This window comes from Sinohyriopsis cumingii, chromosome 16, assembly GCF_028554795.1.
Source record: "Sinohyriopsis cumingii isolate HCF-2022 chromosome 16, ASM2855479v2, whole genome shotgun sequence".
Lineage (NCBI taxonomy): Eukaryota > Metazoa > Mollusca > Bivalvia > Unionida > Unionidae > Sinohyriopsis > Sinohyriopsis cumingii.
Window position 1 is genome coordinate 96375443 of NC_142976.1, and position 24732 is coordinate 96400174.

The 24732-nt window shown below is 36.6% G+C and overlaps 1 protein-coding gene across 7 annotated transcripts in view; it reads right to left on the reverse strand.

Annotated features, from left to right (window-relative positions):
* LOC149781024 (partitioning defective 3 homolog) overlaps nt 1-24732 on the reverse strand; it is a 146875-nt gene that overhangs the window by 63364 nt on the left and 58779 nt on the right. For all 7 annotated transcript variants that reach the window (XM_089938157.1, XM_089938153.1, XM_089938156.1 and 4 more), the window contains exons 5-10: nt 19857-20030; nt 19202-19326; nt 14580-14663; nt 10747-10872; nt 8261-8784; nt 5253-5392 (exon numbers count right to left, since the gene is read on the reverse strand). In XM_089938157.1, coding sequence (XP_089794283.1) covers nt 5253-5392; nt 8261-8784; nt 10747-10872; nt 14580-14663; nt 19202-19326; nt 19857-20030 — 1173 coding nt within the window. The remainder of the gene's footprint in view (nt 1-5252; nt 5393-8260; nt 8785-10746; nt 10873-14579; nt 14664-19201; nt 19327-19856; nt 20031-24732) is intronic.

Genomic DNA, 24732 nt, shown 5'->3' on the forward strand with positions numbered 1-24732 from the left:
ATCTTGTACTGAAAAATGGCGTTAAAACCCTACAACAACAACAACAACAACAACTAACATTATGCTGAAACATTTGTACTAATATATTATTATGCTCAAACATTTGTACTAATATAATATTGTTAAAAACTTTGTACTAATTAATATGTTGAAACATTTATACTAATATTATGTTTAAACACTTGTACACAACATTATATTGTCAAGAAATTTGTACTAATATTATGTTCCAACATTTGTACTAATATAATACTATGTTCAAATTCATATTATTTCATTGACAGAAAGCTCTAAACAAAAAAGTTCAAAAGATATGGAACACGAGAAATAAAAAAACAATGCTGATCAATTATACAATGATATCTATAAGTGTATGAAAATACAACTCACATCAATTCAATTCAGTTATATTTCAGATATAAATAGAGATATCTGTCATGAAAACGCCCAGGGTACACTGCTGATGCAGGTACAGTTATTGATCCCATTAACATTGTTGAATTCTGTTCTCTTTTTGTTACATACTTTCAACTGAAATGTGAATGTCACAGTGACCTATTTTCAGTAAGGGCTGTTCCAGGAAAACAAACTTGGGTCACATGAAAGGCACTTTATACGTGGAGTAGTGTGTGTGTGTGTCAATTCTAGATTTTTAACATAGCTTTAACAATTTTTCAGTCATATCGCTATGATGTCTGCAGTGTGACAGTTATAGTGATGTCTAGCACTGGGGCATCATGCCGTAGACATGCAGCATGATGTCCCACCCAGTCACATTATCCTGACACCAGGCCGACCAGTCCTAACACTAACCTCTTAATGCTGAGCGCCAAGCAAGGCAGCTGTTAGTACCATTTTTTAAAGTTTTTGGTATGACTCAGCCGGGGATTGAACCACGACCTACTGCATACAAGGCAGACGCTCTAACCACTAGGCCACCAGAGCAGTACATCTGGAGTAGTCACCCAGAGATTAAATTGAGAATATTGTATCACTTTTATATGAACTCTTGCTATTATCGGAGTACCCTGGCATATATTGTTAAATAAAATGCATTCCCTGGGTACTAAATATGATTCTACGCAACAGCGTTAAGATGTTGCTGAAGTCACACAGACCCATCTACATTCAAAGCTGCTAACACCTGAGAAACTAAGGCTAACAACACCTGAGAAACTAATGCTAAAAACACCTGAGAAACTAAGGCTAACAACACCTGAGAAACTAAGGCAAACAAAACATAGAAAATAAGGCTTACAACACTTGATAAACTATGGCTTACAACACTTGAGAAACTAAGGCTAACAACACCTGAGAAACTAAAGCTAACAACACCTGATAAACTAAGGCTAACATCATCTGAGAAACTAAAGCCAACAACATTGAGAAACTAAGGCTAACAACACCTCAGTAACTAAGGATAACAACACCTAAGAAACAAAGGCTAACAACACCTGAGAAACTAAGGCAAACAAAACATAGAAAATAAGGCTTACAACACTTGATAAACTATGGCTTACAACACCTGAGAAACTAAGGCTAACAATACCTGAGAAACTAAAGCTAACAACACCTGATAAACTAAGGCTAACAACATATGAGAAACTAAAGCCAACAACATTGTGAAACTAAGGCTAACAACACCTGAGAAACTAAGGCTAACACCTGAAAAACAAAGGCTAACAACACCTGAGAACCTAAGGCTAACAACACCTGAGAAACTAAGGCTAACAACACCTGTGAAACTAAGGCTAACAACACTTGAGAAACTAAAGCTAACAACACCTGAGAAACAAAGGCTAACAACACCTGAGAAACAAAGACTAACAACACCTGAGAAAGTAAGGCTAACAACACCTGAGAAACTAAGGCTAACAACACCTGAAAAACTAAGGCTAACAACACCTGAAAAACAAAGGCTAACAACACCTGAGAAACTAGGGCTAACAACACCTGATAAACATACCTGAAAGCATGAAATTTGGGTAATATTTGGTACAACTGCATTCACCAAGAAGCATCTACTTACAAAGAAGCATGACTTCTAGAGCTAACAATGCCAGAGAAATGGACTTAAATGTAAAACTGAACTGATGTCACCGAGGCATGAACTTTAGGTCAGTGTGACCTATTTTTCAATGATAAATGTAGTGCTTACAATAAAATCTACCAAATTAAATGACTATGGGGCTAACATTACCTCAGAAAAAGCCTTAAATACAAAACTTAACCAAGGTGTATGAAAAGACAGATGAATGGATGGTATGTATAATGTATACTGCGCCATACTGGCTATATGTGCAAATTAAAAGTTCAGTAAAAACAGACGACTGAATATGGATAACAATATACCTTTCATGGTCATTATGGGGAATAAACTATAAATGGACAGGCAGAATATTATCTGTATGCACAACTGATTATGAATAATTACTTAGTCACGTGATGTAAAGCCCCGCAGTATACTGTGGGTATGGTCGTGAATTCCCCTAACATGGCTCTCATTTATCTCCAAGTCTATCATTGCTGCTTACTTGTAATCAAGTTTTACTTTAGTGGGGTCAACCTGCAATATTTCTTTCCCTTGTAATAATCTGCTTGGAACTATATGCCAAATTATTCTCAACTACACACTGCTCTATTGATAACAGGTCAAAATAACAAATCATATATGCTGCTTCTCTTCAGATCATCACTACATTGTTTGCTGTCAGAAAACATACAAAAACATTTTTTTGCAGTGTCCAAAAAGAAACAACTGAAACATTTAAGCTAAGGCAACCAAATCCAAGCATAAAAGCTATACTAGGTACAATTTGTGTACATTCATGCAAATATTTCCCCAATTCTGTCCCATGTAGTTCAGTCCGTAAGAAAATGAATGCATATCAGAAGTCCACACCTGACACAAACAATGACTTTTTAATAGTCCTCATGTAATAGTCCTCTATGAAGACAGCTAATATTTTTGTGCAGAAATGACTTTTCTTTCGGTCTGTGTAACTTTGACAGTTTGGTCCCAAAACTGACAGGCTCCTTCCTTATCCTATATGTAAGTAATTTATAAAGTGTGAGCCCAGTCTGTAATGTATAACTAATGTGGATGTGCAGTGACCTTGACCTCTGACATTTTTACCCCAGATCAACAGCTGCCTTCCTTAACTCAGGTGCAAGATATTCAAAAGATTGCCTATGAGTGTCATGAACAACTGTTATTGCTCAGAAATTATTCTTTTGGTCACACTGACCTTGACCTTTAACCGTTAAACTCCAAAATCAATAGTGTTCTTCTTTAGACCAAGTGCAAACCAGCCAAAAGACTGGTAAGCGTAGATGATGGAAAACTTTCATTATTGTGCAAAAGCCAATTTTCTTCTTTCAGGCTGACCTTAACCTTTGACCTTTTGAGCCCAAAATAAAAAGTATTCTTCTCTGCCCAAAGTGCAAACCATCCACAAAGTTTCGTAACTGTATATAGTGGAGAACATGAGTTATTGTGCAGAAACCATTTTACTTCTTTCAGTCACAGTGACCTTGGCCTCTGACCATTTGATGCTAAGATCAATAGGGTTCTTTCACTCTATGCAAAGTTTGATACAAGACCAACTAAATTTAATTACATTCCAATACTTATAAATTCATAATACATAAACATAAAATTAAAGATGTGTTCTGTTCTGTTATTTTAAACAAGTTATTATCATTGAAACGTGTTTCTCAGTAAGCGACATTGTGCTGGTTTTAGTACGACTCAACAATGGTCTTTTTAAATGAAGACTCCAATTTTAAATGAAGACACTGACCTTAAAAGGTTTTATCTTTTAACGAGAATCTCTAAAAACAGATTTTCGTATTACATGTTGCAGAAGTCAGATTGGCGTACATTTTCATTTAGGATCAGTTAGATATTATTCTGGATCAACAAGACATCATAAGAAGGCCTCCGGTGGAAATCACATACTGATATGACTTTCCATCTTGGATAAGTAACAATAAAACATTTTTAGAGCTCGCTGTCATGGTGAGATATCAGACAGGCACCAATTCCATTTAGGACCAACTAGACATCAAAATAAGTCTTTGTAATCAAGTTTTACTTTAGCGGGGTCAAACTGCAATATTTCTCTCCCTTGTAATAATCCGCTTGGAAGTATATGCCAAATTATTCTCAATTACACACCGCTCTATTGATAACAGGTCAAAATAATGAATCATATATGCTGCTTCTCTTCAGATCGTGAAAATACTATATTTTTTGCTGTCAGAAAACATACAAAAACAATCTGACCAGCCATCCAGAAGAAGTAGCAATAATAAGAGTTTCAAGATGGCCACTGCAGAAGACATATTAGATTTGAGATTGGTACAATCTTTATTTTGGACAAACTAGACATCATAAAAAGTTGTTTAGCAAAAAAAAACATGCTGATACATCGATCCATAGTGAAGAAGTAATGATAACAAGAACTTCAATATCTGATAACCAAATGACACCATTTTCAATTAGGACCAACTAGATATGATAAGAAATCCTTTGGCAATATCACTTTTCATTCAAAGGGAGTAGCAATTTTCAACATTATATCAGATCAGCATCACATCAATTAGGAACAACGAGATATCATAAGAAACCAAACAAAATCTTTTAGTGAAAACCCCACTGGTATGACCATCCATTCAAGAGAAATAATGGCAAGATTTTCAAGATGGCCACTGCAGTGGCCATCAGATCATCACAAGTTTCTAATAGGGTCAAGCAGGATCTTATGGGTTATGCGGGTTTAACATCATATTTCAGCACATGATAGGCTGTATATGTTGGCCAGTTCATTTGGTGGAGAAAGAACCCCGGGAGGACTACTAATACAAGGGATGCTACAGACAAGTTTTCTCACATACCCACACTGGTTGAGCCAAGACATGAACTCAGGCTGACAGAGTTATCTCTGACAGAGTTATCTATAAAGGTAAACACATAGATCATTCTTGGGACAACAACAGATCATAAGAAGTCTTCTGGAGAAAACCTCATATCAAAATGACTTTCTATTCAGAAGGAGTATCGAAAACATAATCTTTTAGTTCAGAAGTAGTGATATCAAACTTTTGCCGATGGACGGATGGACAAGACATATAGACATAATGCTGACCATTGGCTGAACATAGGCTCTTCTGTTCTATGACCAGCAGAGCTAAAAATAGTTAACCTTAACTTTAACCAATGATACCAGAGTAAAGTGGACACAACTTACCTCTAAAAGTCTGTCCCCAGCTTTTAAGCGGCCATCTGTGACAGCAGCTCCTTTTGGGAGAATATTCTTTATGTAGATGGGGGAGTCCTCTCCCACTACATTGTCCCTTGTAGTGACACTGAATCCGAGACCCAGGGGACCTACAAGGTAAGAAATGGTGTTAAATGTCCATATTTGTATTGCTCCAGGTCATTATTAGAAAGTCCAAGTAGCTGGTAGAGTGTCTGACTAGTACTCCAAGGGTCTCAGGTTCGATACATTCTCATGCCAGTTCAGGTTGGCTGCACTGGCATGACCTTGGAAAAGATACTTATCTCGAATTACACTGAAATAATAAATCAAATAATGTGCTTAAAAAGAAACCAATCAACATAATAATTAAACTGTCGGAAACACTATCACTTAATACCGACAGTAACATTATGAAAAGACCCAACGTCCATTTAATTCACATGCGTGGCTTTTGCGTTATTCCAATTATTCTCACAAAATCAAACTGTCATAGATACTTCAATAATCTACAGTTAAGAATTTATATTTATCTGGGGAGCAAGGGAGCTAGCTGCAAAAAGTAATGCGCTGTTAATAATTGTGTTTAGTCAACAATTATAACGATGAGATTCCCAAAGCAAATCAAGGATAAAATTTTGGTCAAAAGAGTTAAGCGTTTAAGTAATGAACTTGTTTACCAGGGTGTACAGAATGGGGTTCAGGAAGATTACATACCCCCAAGATTTTTTCATCAAAATGACCACTGATGCTTTACTCAGTGACCAGATATGAAATGCAAAGTCAAATGTTAGTTGTGACTGGGAACCTGCCTTTAATTTTAGCAAATGATTCAATATTGATGCAAATCTAGGGTTTAGATGTAGAAACGGAAGGAGGAACAGATGGATGCCAAAGTGAAAGCTATGTCGAACTTCTGTCTTAACAACATCTATAAAGAGGTGCAGGTAAGAGATTCTACCGAATAATTTGTAAGAAAGATAATCTTCACATTTCCTACAATTCATGGGCGAATTATTTTCACTCTAAACAGTAGTCCCCATTTTGAATGGCCCCCCCACTTGACCAGCAGCCACCCACTTCTTATGGCCAGAATCCCTTGGCACTGATGAGTTTGTATTCAAAAGTACCCCTCAAGAATGGCCACCCTTCTAACGTGACCAGCTTCCTGCATATTAGTACAAAAATGTAAAATGTTCCCCTCATGAGCGGCCACTTTTTTCTCCAAATGTATCCAGAACCAATAATTATTTCATATCGTGACTTAAGGTAAGTAATCAGACTGTCTCTATCGTTGATACACGTCTCCTGATGTCAAGTTTCCATTACTGAAAGAAGTGTTAACTAAAGTACATGTAACAGTAAGATTAATATTATATCATTAACTATAAAAGATGACGTTTACAGGAGATGGTCTCAACAATGTTATGAGAGAGTTTTGGGCTTCACACATATCGAGTTCTTCTCGTTGATGATCAGGTCTACAACCAGACGTATTTGTCAAGATCATAAAAGGGTCAGCATAGGCTAAAAATAGATTTTGTGCATTAACACACATACAGAGAAATTAACCTTGAACAAATCAGGGTACCAGGCAAAGATTGAAAAATCATGTGACAACACATTTATCGCTTCCTTTACGAATAAGGCTTTCATCCACATGACAAAAGTTTTGTCTGCATAATTACATCACATACAGTTAGCAACATCCAAATAAATCATTGCCAAACATTAACATGTCATCACGTAATCAGAGACGTATTATTTTAGAAGTCAGTTATTCTACTCAACGACATCGGGTGAGGTGGGAAGGGGGTACTTGTTAAACAATTTTATGTAGAAAAGTCTCAAATAAACAATATCATAACCGATAAGGAGGTTATTCAGGAGCAATGGAAAAATGGTGCAAATGGAAAGATAATTATATATGTACCAAGATTTAAATTATGTTTTTTAATGGTTTTGCAATGTGCATGACAACAATACCTGTTCGCATATCACACTTACACCAAGAATAAGAACTATTAATGTATATTTAGCTGAAATAAGTCTATTATTATAACAAAAATAACCTTTTAATAATTAATGTTACTTTTAAATGAAGATATTAAATGATGATATTAAATGTTTTGAAGTAAGTGGCTTTCTTACTATGTACATTACATATACTTCTCATAAAAAATTTAGTCCCCATCTGGAAAGGCCACCTGTCTTATAAGGCCACTTTTCCGGTGCAGAAGGGGTAGCCGTATAAGAGAGGGACCACTGTAATTCTGTCAATTTTTTTGTGGATTTCAAAACTTCATGATGTTCATGGCAAGAGCTAGGTTTATCCCACATGTTTTCATAAAGTCAGTTTCTTGCTAAAGGCACAAACATTTTCCACTTGTAAAACTTTTAAGACAGTAATCAATTTCAATTCAATTGGTCAAAAGATGTCCATTTCAGACAGTAATCAATTACAATTCAATCAATTAGTCAAAAGTATGTCCATTTAAGATAGCAAACAACTACAATTCAATCAATCAGTCAAAAGATGTCCATTTAAGATAGCAATCTACTACAATTCAATCAATCAGTCAAAAGATGTCCATTTAAGATAGCAATCAACTACAATTCAATCAATCAGTCAAAAGTATGTCCATTTCAGATAGTAATCAATTTATAATTCAATCAATTAGTCAAAAGATGTCCATTTCAGATAGCAATCAACTACAATTCAATCAATCAGTCAAAAGTATGTCCATTTCAGATAGCAATCAACTACAATTCAATCAATCAGTCAAAGGTATGTTGATTTGAGATAGTAATCGATTATAATTCAACCAATCAGTCAAAAGATGTCCATTTCAGATAGTTATCAATTATAATTCAATCAGTCAAAAGTATGTCCATTTGAGATAGTAATCATTATAATTCAATCAGTCAAAAGTATGTCCATTTCAGATAGTAATCATTATAATTCAATCAATCAGTCAAAAGTATGTCTAACTGATTACCTTTAGTAAGCTGAATCTCTATCTGTTTTCCAATCTTCTTTGTATTCGTTGGAGCAATGATCCCTCGCTCTATTACAACTGATTCTGGATCTTTATTTTCAGTGTCCATTTTTTGCATTGATAGTGTCGTAGATGGGTGTCGAACTGGAATTGCTGGTGGTGTCTTTTTTGTGGGGGAAGTTTCTCTAAAATCTGTTCTCAATGGCCCCTGATTTTTATCACTGGACAGCTCAATAGGGGATAAAGGTATACTATCATGTGAAATGTCCTCTGAATTTTCAGAACTAACACTGCCCATGTAATCGGCAGGAGTGCTCGTCTTTTCAGGGCTTGATGGCCATGAGTCATTACCTTGTTTATTTGTGGGGAGTGTGAGCGGGGAGGGTTTAACTGGGGCATGTCGTCCTAATGGTTTCGGAAGAGTAGGAGGAGGAGGTCTCTTGACTAAAGGAGGAGCATGCGCTTTTAATACTTTCAAAACCACTTCGGGGGTTTTCATTGCAGCACGAAATATTTCCTGAGCCCTGCAAGGTGAAATGAAAACTCATGAGAACTAAACACTTTCATACAATTCATGCATTTAAATGTACTTTTCATACATGTATTAAGTAATTCTGCTTCTGTACATTATCTAGAGTAAAACTTAATGCACATGTCCTTAAGCAAGGAAAAGAGAATTCCCTCTTCTGAAAAAGTAGCATGTTAACAGAAATGCATAAAAATTCCAGCCCTTACACTTCATTATAGATCAAGATCCCAGCTGTTAACACTTTATCTTAGATCAAAATCCTAGCCTTTATACATCATCTTAGATTATGATTCCAGCCCTTATATATCATCTTAGATCAAGATCCCAGCACTTATACTATATCTTTGATCACAATCTCAGATGTTACTTCATCTTAGATCAAGATCCCAGCCCTTAAATTTAATCTAGATCAAGATCCCAGCCGTTACAATTAAACTTAGATCAAGATCCCAGCCCTTATACTTCAATTTAGATCAATTTCCCAGCTTTTACACTTCATCTTTGATGAAGATCCCAGCTGTTACACTTCATCTTCGATCAAGATCCTGGCTGTTACACTTCACCTTAGATCAATATCCCAGCCCTTGTACTTCATCTTAGATCAAGATCCCAGCTATTACACTTCATCTTAGATCAAGATCCCAGCTGTTACAATTCATCTTAGATCAAAATCCCAGGAGTTACACTTCATATTAGACCAATATCCCAGCTGTTACACTTCATCTTAGATCAAGATCCCAGCCCTCACACTTTACCTTAGATCAAAATCCCAGCCCTTATATTTCATCTTAGATCAAATATCCCAGCCCTTATAGTTCATCTTAGATCAAAATCTCAGCTGTTACTCTTCATCTTAGATCAATATCCCAGCTGTTACACTTCATCTTAGATCAAGATCCCAGCCCTCACACTTTACCTTAGATCAAAATCCCAGCCCTTATATTTCATCTTAGATCAAATATCCCAGCCCTTATAGTTCATCTTAGATCAAAATCTCAGCTGTTACTCTTCATCTTAGATCAATATCCCAGCTGTTACACTTCATCTTAGATCAAGATCCCAGAGTTACACTTCATCTTAAATCAATATCCCAGCCTTATATTTCTTCTTAGATCAAGATCCCAGAGTTACACTTCATCTTAAATCAATATCCCAGTCCTTATATTTCTTCTTAGATCAAGATCCCAGCTGTTACATTTCATCTTAGATCAATATCCCAGGAGTTACCCTTCATTTCAGATCAAGATCCCAGCCCTTATATTTCATCTCAGATCAATATCCCAGGAGTTACACTTCATCTTAGATCAAGATCCCTGCCCTTACACTTCAACATAGATCAAGATCCATGCTGTTATGCTTCAACTTGGATCAAAACAACATATATTCATTCAATCTAAATATATAACAAGTCATAAATTTCCTGTGCAATCTTATGAGAGTGCCATTTTTCAGAAGAGTGTATTTATGGTTTAACAAGAGTTCCTCAAATGGATTAACACTCAGCTAGAAAAATTTTTTTCCAGAAATTCAAGGTAAGACCATTTTTCCCCCCCCCCCTTTTATTTACTGAGTGCTGAAAAAATTAAAATTGGCTGTGGTAGAAACTGAATGTTAGATTGGCACCCTTTCATTTAGACCAAGCTGATATCATTAGAAGTCTTCTGGTGAAAAATCCGTGCATACAACCACATACTCAAAGGTTTTCATGACAGTCATCATGTCTGCCATACTGGATATGTGACTGGCACCAATTTCATTTAGGACAAACTTGCACAAGATATTGACTTTAAAAAAAAAATCTAACCAAAAATTAAACACTGGTTGTTTCACGGGTTTGGTCACAACATGGCAAAATGAATCTAAATGTAAACTATGTCAACACTGTTGTTATAGAAATGTGATACCTTTTCCTTGCTATTTGCTAATGCTGACAAAACAACAACAAAAGGACTCATACTTATGGAAGCTAATTTGAAACAGATCAGTCCCATTGATCTGAACAATACGGCTCTCTGCCCTGATTCGTCCGTCACGCGAAATTCTTCCTCCTGGTTCTATACTCTGAATCAGTAGACCCGTTTCCCTGAAAGAAAAATATAAACATGACATGGAATTAGAAACCTGTCACTGCAGTTATTATATATCTCAAAATGAGATTCTGAATTGTATCAGTGAGAGAAAAATTATAATTCCAGTGTCAATACCACTTTTATTGATATCACTTTTGGAATTCATTCTTTTCCATTTAGGAAACATATCACCCTTAAGTATATTACTCAAATCTGTATTTCCAAATTTAGACCTATTTCATTTTTCCTCCTCTTTCAGCTTCTTATTCTGCTCCTTCTATTCCCCTATTTCCCTCCCCATCACAAACCAAAATTAAAAGACAGTCAAAATTCTGTTACCAAACTAAACTGCAAGCTTGCCAAGGTCAAAAGATTCATATCTGAATGCTGAAATGAATGGTGCTATTGCATGGTTCACGTAAGCAGTGCAAACGATCCGTCAGTCATCAATACTGATATTCTTTGGAACTTCAACATTTCTATTTTTAACTAATATAATGAATATTACAAGTTCTCATTTTTTTAAAATTCAGAGCAAGAATATAATTTCAAGCTATCTGAAGGCTGGAAATTTCAAGAGAAAAAAACGACAGGCCTCTCACCCAAAAATTAAATGGCTGGTGACCTAGCTGCATGCATGGAAAATTATTTAGTGTTTCTGTTGCTGTTGTTGTTGTTCTGGGGTTTAACGCCATTTTTCAGCACACGATAGGCTATACATGGCGGCCAGTACTAATGGTGGAGGAAGAACCCGGGAAAACCCCCAGAAAGTACCACCGACCCACGAGAAGCTACTGGCAAGCTTTCTCACATACCCACAATGGCTGAATCCGAGACTCGAACCGCCGCAGACAGAGGTGAGATGGCAGTGATCCGTAACGGAAAGCGCTTTAGACCACTCGGCCACTCGGGGCCCCCGAGTGTTTCTTGTTATTTATTAATAAGTTATTTATTAAGAGAAACAAAAAATATAACAGTGATCCAAAAAAAGTAGTTCTTTCTTCATCAGAACCACTGCATGATACAATATGCCAATAACTTGACTCCACAAACAGTCAAAAATAAATAATGAATCAATACAATGCTTTAAGGACACTATCTTCATTGAACACAAAATAAGGAACACTTTTAAAATGGTAGAGAGTTGTGGCTCCTATTTTATATATTTCAGGAACAGATCATTTATGTCAATATTTGAATTTTCATAATCAATGGGATTTTTTATTATGCTGAAATGAAGGCAAAGAAATGTAATGGCAGATCTTATGTAGAAACACCTAGGATCAGAAATGCATTGTGTTCATAATACTGCAATACTGTCATCACAACACTGCAATACTGTCATAATACTGCATTAATGTCCACACAGTGCAATAATGTCAACACAACACTGCAATACTGTCATAATAGGGCAATACTGTCATAACACTGCAATAATGTCATCACAACACTGCAATACTGTCATAATACTGCAATACTGTCATAACACTGCAATAATGTCATAACACTGCAACATTGTCATCACAACACTGCAATAATGTCATCACAACACTGCAATACTGTCATTACACTGCAATAATGTCATCATAACACTGCAATAATGTCATAACCTGCAACATTGTCATCACAACACTGCAATACCTTCATAACACTGCATTAATGTCCACACGGTGCAATAATGTCAACACAACACTGCAATACTGTCATAATACTGCAATACTGTCATAACACTGCAATAATGTCATCACAACACTGCAATACTGTCATAATACTGCAATACTGTCATAACACTGCAATAATGTCATAACACTGCAACATTGTCATCACAGCACTGCAATAATGTCATCACAACACTGCAATACTGTCATTACACTGCAATAATGTTGTAACACTGAAATAATGTAATCATAACACTGCAATACTGTCATAACATTGCAACATTGTCATCACAACACTGCAATACTGTCATAACACTGCAACATTGTCATTTCAACACTGCAATACTGTCATAACACTGCAACACTGTCATCACAACACTGCAATACTGTCATCATAACACCTCAATACTGCCATTATAATACTACAATACTGTGATCATAACACTACAATACTGCCATAATAACACTATAATTCTGTCATCATAACACTACAATACTGTCACCATAACACTACAATGCTGTCATCATAACACTACAATACTGCCATCATAACACTACGATACTGCCAGCGTAACACTACAATACTGCCATAATAACACTACAATACTGCCATAATAACACTACAATTCTATCATCATAACACTACAATACTGCCATAATAACACTACAATTCTATCATCATAACACTACAATACTGTCACGATAACACTACAATACTGCCATCATAACACTACAATACTGCCATCATAACACTACAAATACTGCCATAATAACACTACAATACTGTCATCATAACACTACAATACTGTCATCATAACACTACAATACTGCCATCATAACACTACAATACTGCCATCATAACACTACAATACTGTCATCATAACACCTCAATACTGTCATCATAACACTACAATACTGCCATCATAACACTACAATACTGCCATCATAACACTACAATACTGTCATCATAACACTACAATAGTGTCAAATCACTTAAATCTGTCATATGCATAGATGCATGTGAACAAGGAAGAGAATTCTTAAACCTAACCATAACACACACACCCAATAAATAAAATGTTACAAAATGGTCACTACCACAGCCAGATTGGATGCCAGATCTGCATCATTTTCATTAGGACAAACTGGACATAAGAAGTTATTTGGTGAAATGTAATATGTTGATATTACCAAACATGCTGGTATGGCCGGGCATCAGGAGTAGCTATAACAAGATTTCCAAGATGGCTACTACTGTATGTCAGATCTGCATTATTTTCATTTAGGAGCAACCAGACATTATGAGACATCTTCTGATTAAAACCAATGTTGATATGGCCATCCATCAAGCATTTTGTGGTGGCCATGTTGGATTTCCATGCAGCGCCATTTTCTTTAGGACCAACTAGACACCACAAGAAGTGAAAAGCCCGATCAGTGTGACATTCTATTCATCAGCCAAAATGATACAGAGTTTCAAGATGGTGTTTACATATGAACCAGAAAAAAGAAAAAAAATTGTAATTGTCAAGTCAACAGCACATAAAATATGGATATCAAACAAACAACTCCGAGTGAAGACAGTGAAGCATTAAATAATGGTCACAGCACAGTATGTTTACATAAACCACAATAAAAACTTTAAGCATAACTTTAAACCTGCAATATACATAAAAATATAAACCGATGCCAACACCAACAACGACTTTTGGGTCAATGCTTAAGCTACCATTTATTTCATACAAGTGAGCTGAAAAAGTCGTGATGCATTGCTTTATTTAGAACTCTTTTAACTGGCAAATAAAATAACAAGCTTTCAACCACCAGAAAGATCACAGCCTTGGATAACTTGGGTGGCTAGCACAACCAATAAACCATTTCTAGGTTCTAACGAGATAATGCTTTGGTTCTGACAGAACATCTAACAAACCAAACCATTGCATAGTCATGGAACTGTATATACATACATACGCATGCCATAATATACCTGGTGATAATAAACAATGATCAGGAAAATTATACAGATTGTTGGCATTTTTAGCAAAATCAGAATTACAACTTACCTGCCCTCATTATCAAAATCTGGAACAACATGTATACCCAATGGTGACCCATCATTCTTGAGTGTAACGACCATCTCTGTGTCACTATAATGCAAAAAAGACTAAGTAATATACAGAGTTAGATGTTAAGAGATAAGAACATGAAAGCTACTCACTATGAAAGCAATGGTAAAAAAAAATAGAAATATCATTAAAAATTGTCATATCAGTAACAAATGATGCCCCTGTGACCATGACCTTTGTCCTTGGCTGGAAATTATTTAAGACATATGCAGTGCTGCAAAGTACTCAAGTACACAAGTACAAGTTGAGATAATTTAAATGTAGTGCTGCAAAGTACGCAAGTACACAAGCCCAAGTTGAGATCATTTAAGACATATGTAGTGCTGCAAAGTACTCAAGTACACAAGTACAAGTTGAGATATTTAAGACATATGTAGTGCTGCAAAGTACTCAAATACACAAGTACAAGTTGAAATCATTTAAGACCTATGTAGTGCTGCAAAGTACTCAAGTACACAAGCACAAGTTGAGATCATTTAAGACATGTAGTGCTGCAAAGTGCTCAAGTACTCAAGTACAAATTGAGATTATTCAAGACATGTGTAGTACTGCAAAGTACTCAAGTATAAATTGAGATCATTTAAGACATGTAGGGCTGCAAAGTACACAACTACAAGTTGAGATTATTTAAGACCTATGTAGTGTTGAAGAATAACAAAATACTTTATGGAGGCGAGGCCCTGAGTGGTCTAAAGCACTCACCATTATGTATCACTGCCATCTCACCTCTGGTGCATGGGTTTGAGTCTCGATGAATGGTACATTATATGCATGCTTTGTGTTTAATAGTCCATAATTGTGGCACTGTGAATGGTACATTATATGCATGCTTTGTTTTTAATAGTCCTTAATTGAGGCACTGTGAATAGTACATTATATGCATGCTTTGTGTTTAATAGTCCATAATTGAGGCACTGTGAATGGTACATTATATGCATGCTTTGTGTTTAATAGTCCATAATTGAGGCACTGTGAATGGTACATTATATGCATGCTTTGTGTTTAATAGTCCATAATTGAGGCACTGTGAATGGTACATTATATGCATGCTTTGTGTTTAATAGTCCTTAATTGAGGCACTGTGAATGGTACATTATATGCATGCTTTGTGTTTAATAGTCCATAATTGAGGCACTGTGAATGGTACATTATATGCATGCTTTGTGTTTAATAGTCCTTAATTGAGGCACTGTCAATGGTACATTATATGCATGCTTTGTGTTTAATAGTCCATAATTGAGGCACTGTGAATGGTACATTATATGCATGCTTTGTGTTTAATAGTCCATAATTGAGGCAATGTGAATGGTACATTATATGCATGCTTTGTGTTTAATAGTCCTTAATTGAGGCACTGTGAATGGTACATTATATGCATGCTTTGTGTTTAATAGTCCTCTGTGGAGGCACTGTAGGGCATTGTTAACTCTAGATTATTTACCAATGAGTCTCAATGAATTGTGTGATTCAAAACAAGGTATGCAGTCTTGAACTAATTTTACTGTGCTGAAACCATTATTTTAGTATTAGACTTTCCATGACTATGACCTCAAAATCTAATGGTTTCTTTCTTACCCTAAATGCAAGCCATCAACAAATTTATCATGCAAACCCTCTTTTCGTTGAGTCACAATGACTTCTACTTTTTTTTAACATTCTGAAACCATATCAATACACCTCCTTCCTCCTTTAGGTGCAAGCCTGCCATGTACTTTGGTCAAGCCTGCCATGTACTTTGGTCAAGCCTGCCATGTACTTTGGTCAAGCCTGCCATGTACTTTGGTCAGGCCTGCCATGTACTTTGGTCAAGCCTGCCATGTACTTTGGTCAAGCCTGCCATGTACTTTGGTCAAGCCTGCCATGTACTTTGGTCAAGGTCCATGGTCTAGATCTAAAGTTACAATACAAAAACATTTTTCTTCTTTCAGTCATAGTGACCTTGACCCCAAAATCATTAGACTTCTTTTTCACTCAATGCATAAGCCATCCAAAAAGTTTTATGACGGTACATGGTTGTAAATTGAAGATTCTGTACAAAACATTTGTTAGTTTTAAGCCACAGTGACCTGCTTTTGCCCCCAAATTCTGAAAATATCTGTACAGGTTACTTAGCAACAGCTTGGGTAAGAAGTCGGGATAATGACTTAATGCATTCCTTCTTGTGAACTTGACCTTGAGGAAGATGACTTGGCAGTAAATACACAAGACACTGTAAAGTCATGCAACAGTCTAAAGTGTCATTAAAATCCTTATAACATACCCTTACATGGATATGTCACTGATTTAAATGTCCCACAACCTTGGCCTTCAGACAGGAGGCACAGCTATAACAATAGGACACGGTGTCTACTCATGATTTATAATTCATTTATGTTTCATCAGAATATCTAAAGTGGTTCAGTATTTATTCTCCGAACATTAATAAATGTGAGTTACATGTTCCCTTGTTGTAACCTCCACCCTGAGGCATGGTGCACTGAAATATCTTCAATAGATCAAAAGTAATACTCATGTGTATGTGTGTGATTTGGATTTTTAATGTATCTTTAACAATTTTTCAGTCATACTGCTATGATGTCTGCAGGGTGGCAGTTGACAGTAATGTCTGGCACTGGGGCATCATGCAGGAGACATGTAGCATGATGTGCCACCCAGTCACACTAACCGGACACCAGGCTGACCAGTCATAACAATAACCTCTTAATGCTGAGCGTCTAGAGGCAGTTGTAAGTATAATTTTTGTAAGTCTTTGGTATGACACAGTCAGGATTCAAACCCACAACCTCCCACATCAAAGGCAGATGCTCTAACCACTTAGACCACCGGAGCAGTCAGTAATACTCCTGACAAAGATGCAAGTCACAGAAAAACATTTTCCCTTGCCATAACCCTGACTTTAAGTCAGGGGCATTAATATGGTCAAATTTCATAAAAATATACAAAATTATGTCTCAGACAATCCAATGTTAACTGACAGACAGACAACATCATAACATGCAAGCTAAAATAGCAACACAACAACAAAAGTCTCTACATCAGGTCAAAAGTTTACTGCTCTTGGCCTAGCTATGCATATCAAGTGTAGCTATTGGACTAGCTATGCATACCCACAGCTGTTACTGGACTACCTATGCATACCCACTGCTGCTATTGGACTAGCTATGCACACCAACTGCAGCTATTGGACTAGCTATGCATACCAACTGCGGCTATTGGACTATCTATGAATACCCACTGCTGTTATTGTACTAGCTATGCATACCCACTGCTGCTATTGGACTAGCTATGCATACCCACTGCTGCTATTGGACTAGCTATGCACACCAACTGCAGCTATTGGACTAGCTATGCATACCAACTGCAGCTATTGGACTATCTATGAATACCCACTGCTGTTATTGTACTAGCTATGCATACCCACTGCTGCTATTGGACTAGCTATGCATACCCACTGCTGCAATTGGACTAGCTATGCATACCAACTGCAGCTACTGGACTATCTATGAATACCAACTGCTGTTATTGTACTAGCTATGCATACCCACTGCTGCTATTGGACTAGTTATGCATACCCACTGCTGCTATTGGACTAGCTATGCATACCAACTGCAGCTATTGGACTAGCTATGCATACCAACTGCAGCTATTGGACTATATATGAATACCCACTGCGGTAATTGTGCTAGCTATGCATACCCACTGCTGATATGGGACTAGCTATGCATACCCACTGCTGATATTGGACTAGCTATGCATACCAACTGCAGCTACTGGACTAGCTATGCATACCAAATGCAGCTACTGGACTATCTATGAATACCCACTGCTGTTACTGTACTAGTTATGCATACCCACTGCTGATATGGACCAGCTATGCATACCCACTGATGCTATTGGATTAGCTATGCATACCAACTGCAGCTATTGGACAATCTATGAATACCCACTGCTGTTATTGTACTAGCAATGCATACCCACTGCTGCTATTGGACTAGCTATGCATACCCACTGCTGCTATTGGACTAGCTATGCATACCAACTGCAGCTATTGGACTATCTATGAATACCCACTGCTGTTATTGTACTAGCTATGCATACCCACTGCTGATATTGGACTACCTATGCATACCCACTGCTGCTATTGGACTAGCTATGCATACCCACTGCTGCTATTGGACTAGCTACACATACCCACTGCTGCTATTGGACTAGCTCTGCATACCCACAGCTGTTACTGGACTAGTTATGCACAGTCACAGCTGCTACTGGACTAGTTATGCATAGTCACAGCTGCTATTAGACTAGCTATGCATACCCACAGCTGCTAATGGACTAGCTATGAATACCCAGAGCTGCTACTGGACTAGTTACGAATACCCACAGCTGCATACCCACAAATGCAAATGCACAATGCAACAAAATCCAGATTTTTCAATAACTGAAAGATAGGAACTGTTGCCATCCCCATCTTACAACCCACTTATTGTGAATATATGACTAATTAGCTTTGCTACACCCTTGGCCAAAATAATTTATACTGGAAATGTTATTTGTCTTACTTAGAAACATTTTGCTCTGACTGTGCTAGGGGTGTTGGAGTTTTAGGAAGCAAACGCCCTGTTCTCGGCTTGGGTGAATTCTCTGGTTCTACACTGCTACCACCAAGGGGCTCCTTCCTCTCCATCTGCAATAGGAATATTGCTTTCATTATAAAATTATTTTTAACTTCTGTTTTCAATATTAGAACAAAAATACTTACAAATTATGATTATTAATAATGTAAAGTAATAACGTTATAAAATATCATTCAAAGGATTTTGGCCTTACGGCTAAGTGAGCTAAAAGGTTCAGATATATATGGTTGTTTCCATCTCAAATATAATTTAATTTTGTTATCTTACACTTGTGTTAATCCCATGTTTGCCATGTTTGTAGGGCAGTTCAGTACAGCATTAGTATACATGATAAACAATTAATCTCATATCCTCAACACTCAATCCCAAAAAAATCAATGGCGTTAAACCCTACAACAACAACAACAACAACAATCCCCAAAGAATCAATGTTTGCCAATCTAATACAGTTTAATATGCAATGACATCCTTTACAACCACAAGTCACTGGTGGACATCAAAAATGGGGGCCTCTTCTCTTCCTTAAGACAGTCCAGATATTTTTCTGATATAAACCATATGTTAATTTTTGGATGCATACCTGTTGATATTTTTCCTGCTGGTAATGCTCCTGCTGCCGTTCCTGTGCCTCAAGCCATTTAAACATGGATGGTGTATTTCCAAGTGACTGCCGCCATGCATCCCGTGCGAAAACACTAAATGCTGTCTTCTCCATTGGCTTTTTATCTTCTTGAGACTTTGGCACATCCTCTTCCTTAAAAGTTTAAAAGTTTAAAAACTATTCATTGAAATGTAAACGTCATGCAAAACAGTATAAGGAGTTTAAACAGGCTTTCCACATAATAGTGTGACGTCGCTACACAAAAGCAAGAATCCATGTTAAAAACTTAGCATGAAAGCTATATGTATACTCATTAGTATTCTAAGAGTAATCAAATTCCTAAATGGCAATAATTAGAATACTTAATTACCACTCCTTGTAATCATTTTTAATACTTTTACTCGTACTAGGTGATGTCTGAAAATGTATAAAGATCACAGTGCATTTTTGGTCATATTTTAGTTGTATAATAATTTGTAAAAAAAACGTTACATTATTAAATATTTTAAAAATTCAGTTTTGTAGAAAAATTAAAAGACAATTCTGAAAGCATACAAGTACAATAAACTTTATTAGTATTATTAGGCTATATACAACAGCATATAATAATGCCATACAATAATGCCTGAGCAGAGTGCACATTGTGATCTTTCTCTTTGTACAATAGCATAGTACTTGAAAGTTGCTGCTGTTCTTGTTATTACTGGGTTTAATGCCATTTTTCTGTACAATATAGGCTATAAATGGCAACCAGTATATCTGGTGGAGGATTTTGTTGTTGTTCTAGGGTTTAACGCCATTTTTCAGCACAAGATAGGCTATACATGGTGGCCAGTATAACTGGTGGAGGAAGAACCCTGGAAAACCCAGGGAAGGACCACAGACCCACAAGAAGCTACTGGCGAGCTTTCCCACATACCCACACTAGCCGAGCCTTGGACTCGAACCCATGCAGACAGAGGTGACATGGCAGTGATCCGGAATATTGAAAACAGAAGTTAAAAATAATTTTATAATGAAAGCAATATTCCTACTGCAGATGGAGAGGAAGGAGCCCCTTGGTGGTAGCAGTGTAGAACCAGAGAATTCACCCAAGCCGAGAACTTTAGATCACTCACCCACTCGGGGCCCCTCTGGTGGACGAAGAACCATGCAAAACCCCAGAAATCTGACCCATGGTAAGCTACAGTAAAAGCTTTCTTACATATCTGCAATGGCCGAATCCAAGACTCAAACCCACGCAGACGGAGGCGACATGGCAGTGATCCATAATGTTGAGTGCTTTAGACCACTCAGCCACTTGGCATGACTGCACAAAAATGTAGTGAACCTCACCAAGGTACTAGGTCTCACATCTGACATGAGATTAACAAAATTTATGACTGATCTGTTATTACTTAAGTCAACTTTTATGTAACTCTTTTCTTTGAAATGTTCATATAGTTACTTATGTGATGATGTGCCAAAAACACTGTTACTAGTACTATTACTATGACTACTACCTGTATGTGCATTATATACTAAAAGAAGAAGTCACAGGTGTCAAATCCCGGTCAAGTCATTCTAAAGACTTTTAAAAATTGTACAAACAGCTGTCTCGCTTGGTGCTCAGAGGTTAGTGTTAGGACTGGTTGGCATGATGTCAGGATATTGCGATTGCGTGGGACATGATGCTACATGGACATCATGTGGTAGAAAGTACATTTACAATTATATTTATGCAATTTCTGTAAACAAATATCTTATGAACTAAAGTGGGACCAGCTTCAATAACCAAGGTTCTAACATGCTAACCTATCTACACCTTGGTGGACTGATCCAATATTTCAGTGTTTCAGGTCTGTGAATTTCACTGGATGCAGCGGCAAGCCACCAGATCCAATCAAAATCAAGTTGATTTAAACTGTTCCTATATTAGCAAGAAAAAGGGAGACACAACTGGAATGGACTCATAAATACTTGTTAAGCAAATTTCAGGCCAGTCAGTGTTTGCACAAATACATTCCTTCCTTCAAATACATCTGTAATGGTTTCTCTCTGATATGTAGTCATACTTTTGATATTAAACACATAAAGTATCCTTCTGGAGTCAATTGCCTGAACCAGTTTCAGCTGATGAACAATACATCGCTGTTATACTCTTTGATGCTAAACGTATAAATTATCCTTTCAAAGTGAATTGCCTGAACCATTTTCAGCCAATGAACAATGCATCGCTGTTACACTCTACTTGGCATTACATACTGGAGATGCAACTTATAAATCAAATAAATGTTGCAAGGACAAAACAGGTTGGATTGTGAAGATGGGGCAAGGCTTTGTAAGCTAATTCACCAATCCTTGAATATGCACACAAATTACCTACATTTCTTAAAAACATGCATTTATTGTCTCTACATCTAACAAGGTTGAATTAAGTCTTGTGACTGGCTTCATATTAGAGAAAAATTAATCAATTTCTGATAATGAAGGCAACCATCATTTCTTTACTTTATTCTCATTGTCCAATATGCTCATGAACATGTGTCATGAGCTGAACTTGTGAAATAAGCTGTAAATATCTTTCCTGCAAACATCAGTATTTTATGTATGTCATCTGAATACAAAAACATTGGGACAACATAAGTAACAGCCCTTGACTGTAACTGTGCAACAATATTGTCATGATAAAGGTCATTCATAGTCATGACAAACTCATTCATAGTCATGATAAAATCATTCATAGTCATGATACAACTCATTCATAGCCATGATGAGTCATTTATAGTCATGATAAAAGTCATTCATATTTATGATAAAAGTAATTGTCATGATAAAAGTCATTCATATGATAAAGGTCATAAAATCATAAAACTCAGTCATGGTGAAACTAATTCAGTCATAATAAAAGTCATTCATATTCATGATAAAAGTCATTCATGGTCATCATGAAAGTACTTCATCATAGTCATGATAAAACTAATGTCACACTTATCTTATGCTGGAATGAAAATAGTACATGATACTATTAAGTCATAGTACAGAACCACGTGCTTGGTACAGGCAAGGATCAGGTACTGCAGTCATGATACTATCTGAGCACAAAGATCAGGTTCTGAAGTCATGAAATTGTATGAGCATGGTCAAAGATCAGGTCCTGAAGTCATGAAATTGTATGAGCACAGTCAAAGATCAGGTTCTAAAGTCATGAAATTGTATGCATACAAAGATCAGGTCCTGAAGTCATAAAATTGTATGAGCATGGTCAAAGATCAGGTCCTGAAGTCATAAAATTGTATGAGCACAGTCAGAGATCAGGTCCTGAAGTCATGAAACTGTCCAAGCACAGCCAAGATCATGTTATGAAGTTATGATACTGTCCAAGCTCAAAGATCAGGTCCTGAAGTCATGAAACTAAGCACAATCACAGTAATCAGGTCTTGACGTCAAGAATCTCTTGCATAGTCAAGATCAGGTCCTGAAGTCATGAAATTGTATGAGCATGGTCAAAGATCAGGTCCTGAAGTCATGAAATTGTATGAGCACAAAGATCAGGTCCTGAAGTCATGAAATTGTATGAGCACAAAGATCAGGTCTTGAAGTCATGAAATTGTATGAGCACAGCCAAGATCAGGTTATGAAGTTATGATACTGTCCAAGCAGAGTCAAAGATCAGGTCCTGAAGTCATGAAACTAAGCACAATCAGTAATCAGGTCGTGACGTCAAGAAACTATTGAATAGTCAAGACTGAGTCCTGAAGTTATGATACTATCCAAGCAGTCAAAGATCAGGCCCTAAACTCATGATACTATCTAAGCACCATCAAAGATCAGGCCCTAAATTCCTGATACTATCTAAGCACAGTCAAGGATCAGGTCCTTAATTCATGATACTATCTAAGCACAGTCAAATATCAGGCCCTGAACTGAAATATCAGGCCCTGAACTCATGATGCTATCTAAGCACAGTCAAAGACCAGGTTATGAAGTTATGATACTGTCCAAGCAGTCAAAGAACAGGCCCTGAACTCATGATACTATCTAAGCACAGTCAAAGATCAGGCCCATTATTATATATATAATGTACTTCATTATAAGGTACACTCACAATACCACACTAAACTCCATGTCACCCAAGTCAGAGCAACAAAGGAATGAAGGTTGTAAGGTCTAACTATAAGGCAATATATTCTATGACTGCCCTTGCACAGAGCAAGTAATGTCCAAAGTTCAAGCAAATTTCAGATAAACTTTACCTTAATAAAGCCACTGTCCCTTACAAAGAGGTCCCTTACAAGAAGGTCACTCCAAAAAGCTAGTGCAACAGTACCTGTCTTAAAAGACCACTTTTTCTGCCCAAAAGTCATAGTTTCTCAAGACTTGATCTCTCATGACAGGTTGTCTTAGCAGTGGTCTTTTAAGTCAGGTCTCGTTTTTAAAGAGAAGACATATGCGCCTACATTTGGAAAAATGTTCATTTCCAAAACTGCCAATGATTAATTTTTATATATTAATTATATCAAGTAGATGTCACAAAAAAAATAAAAAGTACTTACACACAATTATAATGCAAAACATTAAAAAAAATATTCTTTAGTGTCACCTGTTGATAAAATACATTTGTATACTCACTGGAAAGTTGATTTTTATTCCTTTCATGATAATATCATATCAATACAGTTCAAACTAACCCACTCAGTTAATTTAAACCAACCGATACATGTATATCATATCAAGTTATCTGTTTGTATACTGGGCCATATGGGTTCATTGAAAAGTCTACATTTACTGTACACAAATGATCAAGATTAAAAACAAAATTCAGCAAGATCCATGGGCCTGGTTCTGCGTTGTAAAAATTTCTGTAAAGATAATG